At 38.9% G+C, this 8682-nt stretch overlaps 1 protein-coding gene across 1 annotated transcript in view; it reads left to right on the forward strand.

Moving 5' to 3' along the window:
- The window catches only part of LOC103515753 (DNA ligase 1), a 43989-nt gene that overhangs the window by 19926 nt on the left and 15381 nt on the right, over nucleotides 1–8682 (forward strand). The window contains 1 exon segment of the mRNA XM_026828349.1: nucleotides 5779–5992. Within this exon segment, the coding sequence (XP_026684150.1) occupies nucleotides 5779–5992 (214 nt within the window).

An 8682-nucleotide genomic window follows, 5' to 3' on the forward strand; every position in this document is an offset into this window, starting at 1 on the left:
AAAAAAAAAAAAAAACTTTTGTCTATCATTACTACGTAACTACCTATTCTTGGCCAAGTTAGAACTTCCGTTTCATTGGTCTCCAAAAATTAATTACAACTAATACCTATTAGTATTAGTTATGTCATTACTTAAATCCTCGTATAGTTCAATTTAGGTTTGTATAGGTTCTTCGTCAATGTCTGCTTGAAATTATATGAGTCAATTTTCATTAATAAGCAGCTTGTATGCTCTCTTAACGCTACACCTTCCGTCATAATCGCAGCATCTCTTTAGTGGGGAAATTTTCTCACTTACCTGAATTGTTTTCTTCCTATCAACTGTTCCGTATCTTTGGTCAGAGCACAGGTGACAAATATGAAGTCACTTTGAGCACATAGTGTATCTAAAGGTACCAGCTGAGCCCCCAATTCCGTACCTGCAAGAAATATGTAAAAAAATGCAGTTTCTTTGTGTTATTATGTCACAACTTTGGTGCTCACTGCAGCATTGTAGGATTTTCCCAATATCTCAATAATCCCCAATTCCGTACCTACAAAAAATATTGACATATTGTAATTTTGTAGAGGAATTATTTTGTATTAAAGAAAAACAATTAAAAGCCAGACTAGTTAGCTTAGTTGGTAGTGCGTCTGCCTTGTAAGCGTTAGGCCGCGGGTTCGATTCCCGCCGGGGGCGGATTTTATCCTGATGGGATAATGTTCGTTCTCGGAACGGCTGGCTTTTTCCTATCCTGTCTTCCTTCTCTCTTGATTTTCGGAACGATAAGACCATAGCAGTTACAGTTCCCTCTGTCAAACCTCTAAAAAAAAAAAAACAATTAAGAAAGTAGATAAATGTACATAAAGATGCCATGTTAATTACCATGGCAACAGTCATGATCTTGAAACGGTGTCGAATTTTTAAGAAATCGATCATTAAATGATCGGATTTGTATGCACCTATTCATTATTATTATAAATAACTTAATTTTAAATTGTTTTTAGGTAGGTCCATAGTTTCCCAATTCCGTACCTACAAAAAATATTGACAAATTGTAATTTTGTAGAGGAATTATTTTGTATGAAAGAAAAACAATTAAGGAAGTAGATCTGTAGATGTATGTACATAAAGATGCCATGTTAATTACCATGGCAACAGTCATGATCTTGAAACGGTGTCGAATTTTCAAGAAATTGATCATTAAATGATCGGATTTGTATGCACCTATTCATTATTATTATAAATAACTTAATTTTAAATTGTTTTTAGGTAGGTCCATAGTTCAAAATTTCAATTTCGCTCACCCTCTTTTTTGACTTGTCTACTTGTGTACAAAATCTTTGATACTTTGAAGGCTTTCAACAGTTTGGCAGTTTCCAATCCAATGTTCCCCAAACCCGAATCTTTGATACTTTGAAGGCTTTCAACAGTTTGGCAGTTTCCAATCCAATGTTCCCCAAACCCACAATTCCCACCGTTGATCCATTCAAACCGATTATATCTGAAATGACGGTTTGCGTCTGTTTTAGAGCCCATTCTCCACTGAAATCATAAGGAGAAAAGAGGTGGTTAAATATTTTATTGATTTATTAAATAGTCTTTTACCTTTGGGGTTTCGGCCCGTTTTTGGACCCTAGAAAGAACCCAAAATTATCCGAATCTTCAGTGAATTGTTGATCTCACTTGATGTAAATGTCCCAATGGAGTTTTCGAAGGCCTAGTGGTATCTAATAAGAGAAATGAAGAAAAACAACATAGATCTGATGGGATTAGCAGAAGTGCGTTGGATTGGAGAAGGGGAGCTGATTGTAGAGGAAAAGAGGTGGTTAAATATTTTATTGATTTATTAAATAGGCTTTTACCTTTGGGGTTTTGGCCCGGTTTTTGGACCCTAGAAAGAACCCAAAATTATCCGAATCTTCAGTGAATTGTCGATCTCACTTGATGTAAATGTCCCAATGGAGTTTTCGAAGGCCTAGTGGTATCTTTAAAGAAATCAGTACACCTCCTTTGTGAGCTGAACATTTCTGACGAATTCCATCAAAACGGGACAAACCATTCAAGAATCAATGCGGAACAAACTGCCGAACCTGAACATTAGGTATCTGACAAGGCGTAGTCATTTGTAGGTCAGTTGCATACAGATTAGGTATCTGACAAGGCGTAGTCATTTGTAGGTCAGTTGCATACAGAATCCCAGCAAAGCTGCGTAACCTTGTTTATTTCAAATTTGACAACCACTATACTTACCTTGCTATACAGTTGTAAAGTACTTACCTAATGGCACACGCAAAGATTCGACTCCAATATAATACCAGCCAATGACGATCAGACAGATTCAAGACTGTCAGACAGTCTGCACGTGTGAGGCGGAAAAAGCTTGAACCTGAACATTAGGTATCTGACAAGGTGTAGTCATTTGTAGGTCAGTTGCATACAGAATCCCAGCAAAGCTGCTTAACCTTGTTTATTTTTTCTGTCTGGCTAGGGGACGTTAAACAGAGCGAAGACTAGCGTATGGCTGTGGGACTATAAACAGGGAGGAGAACAGCTAACCCTAACCAGCCCAGCAAGCTGGCAGTTCCTCAAAGGGTTCTCTCTGCTTTTAAAGATCAAGTACAAGTCCTCACGATGGTTGACTGCAGTTCAGGACGAGCCAGCCAATTTAACATGGCTAGAGCTAGAGACCATCACCCCGGTGTATAGTAGATACAAAAGCATAATATCTTTTCTTTATTCTGCTATTGCCATTCGGCGAAAGCTAAAGCCGCTACAACAACAACCTTGTTTATTTCAAATTTGACAACCACTATACTTACCTTGCTATACAGTTGTGACCCTGTTGAAACCTCCTACTCACAGCTATTGCCAGGCCTATGTTGAACTCGGCTACGGCATCAGATGAAACAGGACCCACAGTTCCAACTCGAATACCTCTGGACTTGATCTGATCCAGGTGAAGATGATCATGTCCCACTGAGAATGTGGAGATCACTTTCAGGTTTTCTGGAAAATAGATGTAAAAGAAATAACTTAATAACTTTCTTTTTCTTTTACATCTATTGTTATGGAACTTCACAAAGTTACTGAGTCTTCCATCATGATCATGACACTATACTTACCTTGCTATACAGTTGTGACCCTGTTGAAACCTCCTACTCACAGCTATTGCCAGGCCTATGTTGAACTCGGCTACGGCATCAGATGAAACAGGACCCACAGTTCCCACTCGAATACCTCTGGACTTGATCTGGTCCAGGTGAAGATGATCATGTCCCACTGAGAACGTGGAGATCACTTTCAGGTTTTCTGGAACAAATACATAGAATGAAACAGGTACGAGTATTTGGCCTCGCCAAACACAAGTGAAGTAGGTACTATATTACATATTCTATGTCCACAATATCAATTTTGTTATTTTATGACATAGATATCTAATATATAAAAATGACTATTTGTTTGTGTGTGTTTGTTCGAACTTTATGCCTGGCCAAACCGCTCATCCGATTGCTTTGAAACTTTGTCAACTTATTGCTTGCACTCCCGTGAAGGTTATAGGCTATTTTCCGGTTCGTTTTTGTTAAGCTACGCCGAGCGAGACCACTAAATGGGTGAGTGACATGAACGGCCATGCCTTTAAGGACTTACTAGCGGCTAGTTTCTCATAAAATAATACCTACTCTTTTACCTCCATGTTGATCAATATTTAAATGTTTTTCGGCATCTGCGTAGCAATGAAGCAAAAATAGGACTATTTCAGTCGGTCTTTATGATATCCTCAGTCTGTCATTTAGACTTCAGATGCAGTTTTTGTGTTAACTTTTATATTATTTAAATTATTTTTAGCCAGCCTAGTTAGCTTAGTTGGTAGTCTACCTTGTAAGCGCTAGGCCGCGGGTTCGATTCCCGCCCGGGACGGATTTTATCCTGATGGGATAATGTTCGTTCTCGGAACGGCTTATGATATCCTCAGTCTGTCATTTAGACTTCAGATGCCGTTTTGTGTTAACTTTTATATTATTTAAATTATTTTTAAAGCTGTTTTTCAGCCGTTGACTGACTTAGCAAAAGGAGGGAAATCAGTTTTGACACTCAACGGGTGAAATTCACTTACCCCCACTCTCATCTAGTGCTTCTTTATCGACCTTTTGATGTGGATTGCATAGCAGAGCGGAACAGCCTTTGAGTTTTTCTATAAATATGTCGCGAGGCATTCGACCCTCACTGATCGGGTATGTGATTATATCAAACCTGTAAGATCGGAAAAATGGAGGAAAATGTGTTTAGGTGTATTTTCCTTTCGGAAACGGAAACAATTTCCCCTCTTCGGAAACGGAAAGGATTTCCCCTCTTCGGAAACGGAAACTTCGGAAACGATTTCCCCTCTTCGGAAACGGAAACTTCGGAAACGATTTCCCCTCTTCGGAAACGGAAAGGATTTCCCCTCTTCGGAAACGGAAACGATTTCCCCTCTTCGGAAACGGAAACAATTTCCCCTCTTCGGAAACGGAAAGGATTTCCCCTCTTCGGAAACGGAAAGGATTTCCCCTCTTCGGAAACGGAAAGGATTTCCCCTCTTCGGGAACGGAAACTTCGGAAACGATTTCCCCTCTTCGGAAACAGAAACGATTTCCCCTCGATTTCCCCTTAGCAGTTACTCACTATGAGGCAGACCTGTTTAGATCCGCCTGTCAGGTCTACATGATACCTGATGAGCACACACACTGTCAGGTGGACTTGACCAGGTGTACCTGTCAGGTCTCTCTGATAGTAGTCAGTGGCTGTCCTAAGCATGTACGATTAACGATTACCTATAGGTTGGTAAGTTTCACTAGTATTTCTTTCCCTGGCTTTTTTCATTAATTTTAGTTCTATGTAACCTATACATGCGCTCTGCATAGGTACCAACTTACTACCTGGGTGCCTGTTTGGTGTGCACGTGATCTAAATGATATGGATACCTAACTTATATGTTACCTGCCTACCTAAAAAGGCCATGTTCTTTTTCTTTTTTTAATTTAATTGTTTACCTCTTACTTTTAGTGTTTTATTATTTTTAAGTGTAGTTAAGTGTAGGGACTTGTATAAAATAATTTAATTTTTTACCGCTTACCTACTTTTAGTGTTTTATTATTTTTAAGTGTAGTTAAGTGTAGGGACTTGTATAAAATGGGTAGCCCCCGTTAATTTAAATAAAATTAAGAAAAAAAAAAATCAAAATTGGAAACGGATCTTACATGTCCTCCAGAATGTCATAGGCAGGTGATACTCTTGGATAGTCGTTTCTGGTGAGCAGCAGTTTTGGTTTTGACATGGTTGTGAGAGCTCGGTGCAATGAGGTTTTTTTTCCAAATAACTGTTTAATCTGGGAAGAGGCAAGAAAAGAACAAAAAACAACTCTTTCTCATTACTAGTATACGAGTAGCTTCGCTAAACTTTAGTAGTAGTAGAAAGTAGTATACTTATGCGCGTCGCTCACAGACCTATGTCTGTCGGACTTTATGACACAAATAAAGTGAATAGAAAAACCAAAGAAAACAAATAAAATAATTTTTTTATTTGCATAAAAAAACACGACTCTAGTATACGAGTAGCTTCGCTAAACTTTAGTAGTAGTAGAAAGTAGTATACTTATGCGCGTCGCTCACAGACCTATGTCTGTCGGACCTTCGTTTGAAGATCGTGTATTAGTAATGCTATGATAGCCAGAAAAGTTGTGGAGAAGCTCTCTGCTTTACCACGAAGAATTTATTATTTGATTTTTCTTTAACCCATCTCGGTTCTCTGTCCCCCCAGCGAGTGTCCGAACTACAACCTCATCGTTCCTACCCTCCTGGAGAAGGGTATGCACGCTCTACCCGACCACTGTAAGCTGACACCGGGCGTACCGCTACGTCCTATGCTGGCGCATCCGACCAAGGGTATACATGAAGTACTGAAGAGGTTCGATAACGTTGAGTTCACGTGCGAGTGGAAATATGATGGCGAGAGAGCGCAGGTAAACAATACTTTAAAATAAAAAAGATGAGTGATGAGAAAATTGACTTGGTGGATTGTTTTGAAGAAAAACGCTGAGTAGGTAGGTAGTAAACACAATTGAGTTGAATTTATAATTCAAATATCATAGGTTCTCCCTTATACCCCCTGATGATATTCTCGGCCGATATTTCGCTTAATTTCTCTCGTAATGCCTTGGTTGCGGAACTTGTGTGGGGCGTCAGAACTGAAATAAGAAGGGAATGAAAGGATTTTGTTAGGTACCTCCTCGTATCTCTACCAGAGTTGATTTTATTATTAACTTTATAAAACATACTAGGGAAATAAACCCATAGCTGAGGGTCATGTATTGTGTATTTTATATGCGAAGAAGAACTCATATGCATAGTGAAGGATAAATGTAGTATTCGAATATGTTTTATGGGAAAAATTCGTCAGCTCCGATGGCGTAGTGGTCACTGCACTCGCCTTGCACGCGGGAGACCCGGGTTCGATTCCCGGCGAGGTCAAGAAATTTGTATCAAGCAAATGATCGACTCCGTGATTGGATGTTGCGGGGCCCACTCAGCCTCGTGAGGAAAATGAGTAGCTATGACATATAAATGCGCATAGCGACCAGTGCCAGCATGATAGGTAAACATTGGATTTTAGGATTATTGAGATATTGGGAAAAATACTACAATGCTGCAGTGAGCACCAAAGTTGTGATATAATAACACGAAGAAACTGCATTTATTTATTTATTATTGGAAAAATTATTTTATTTATTTATTTACACGCTAAACATTAATGACAATGAAAAAAGCTCAGGGCAGAGAGGAAGGCAGGGAAAACTATCTATTGAGATGTTGTTGCCTTAGCAACCAGAATACAGAGTGGACTGGTGATTGTAAATACTGGGTGAATACACAACAGTCATATTAGTGAAATTGGAGAAGTTTTATGACAATGAAAAAAGCTCAGGGAAGAGAGGAAGGCAGGGAAAACTATCTATTGAGATGTTGCCTTAGCAACCAGAATACAGAGTGGACTGGTGATCGTAAATACTGGGTGAATACACAACAGTCATGTTAGGGAAATTGGAGAAGTTTTCCTCAAAAGTAACATAAAAGTTAAACTAGGTAAAAACTTACCACAGTTATCTAGTTGTACTAAAGGGTGATCTGCAGGCATGGGTTCAGGAATCATAACATCAAGGCCTGCTCCCCCTATTTTCTTATCCCTGAGGAATTCAACCAGTGCTTCTTGATCTAGGAGACCATTTCCTCAAAAGTAGCCTAAAAGTTAAACTAGGTAAAAACTTACCACAGTTATCTAGTTGTACTAAAGGGTGATCTGCAGGCAAGGGTTCAGGAATCATAACATCAAGGCCTGCTCCCCCTATTTTCTTATCCCTGAGGAATTCAACCAGTGCTTCTTGATCTAGGAGACCACCCCTGCTAGTATTGATCAGAATAGCTGTGGGTTTCATCAGACTGAAATAGAAATGATTTCATTTATTTAATTTTACTTTTGTCTATCATTGCTACGTAACTACCTATTCTTGGCCAAGTTAGAACTTCCGTTTCATTGGTCTCCAAAAATTAATTGCCAGCCTAGTTAGCTTAGTTGGTAGTGCGTCTGCCTTGTAAGCGCTAGGCCGCGGGTTCGATTCCCGCCCGGGGTGGATACTACGTAACTACCTATTCTTGGCCAAGTTATCCGTTTCATTGGTCTCCAAAAATTAATTACGACTAATACCTATTAGTATTAGTTATGTCATTACTTAAATCCTCGTCCGAGATAACGATAAAAAATATTATCAGAGCTATGCAGATTCTACCCACGTGATAAAAATCAGTTAAATTGGTTAATTCTATTTCTTATTAAGCATAATACTTCTATAATATAATACTGCTAAAAGTTATGCTTAATATTTCCGTTATTATATTTGAGTAGAATTCTATACTTGTATGCTTATATTTTTTTAGTTTGCAGTACATCCGGAATCCGCAGTTTAGTTTAATTTAGTGTTGTTTTTAGGTTTGTATAGGTTCTTCGTCAAAGTCTGCTTGAAATTATATGAGTGAATATATTCATTAATAAGCAGCTTGTATGCTCTCTTAACACTACACCTTCCGTCATAATCGCAGCACCTCTTTAGTGGGGAAATTTTCTGTTGCTCACTTACCTGAATTGTTTTCTTCCTATCAACTGTTCCGTATCTTTGGTCAGAGCACAGGTGACAAATATGAAGTCACTTTGAGCACTCCTCGTTCTTATCACTAGCTTATAGGGTGGATAAGTTATTCAGTAGGTAGAGAAAGGCACATTATCATAGGTATTAGGTACCTAATATTAAATTGGGTGAGTCATAGGTTGAGAACCACTGGCGCAAAATACCTCACGCCGAAAACTATGCGTAGTGTGAAATGTTTTGTTTTTCAAACTCCCCATAGGTATTAGGTACCTAATAATAAATGGGGAGGTGAGTCATAGGTTGAGAACCACTGGCGCAAAATACCTCACGCCGAAAATTATGCGTAGTGTGAAATTTTTTGTTTTTTCAAACTCCCGCCTAAAGTTTCTGATTTATCGACCAATCAGAAAACTCCAAGAAGTTAGTGTGCCCCTAGCGGCTGTTCTTGCAACGCATAGGAAAAAATGCGTGACGGCCCATAACCAGTTGGAAGAAATAAATAGACGATTTGTACAAGAGAGAAA

This window comes from Diaphorina citri, unplaced genomic scaffold (genome assembly GCF_000475195.1).
Source record: "Diaphorina citri unplaced genomic scaffold, Diaci psyllid genome assembly version 1.1 scaffold1410, whole genome shotgun sequence".
NCBI lineage: Eukaryota > Metazoa > Arthropoda > Insecta > Hemiptera > Psyllidae > Diaphorina > Diaphorina citri.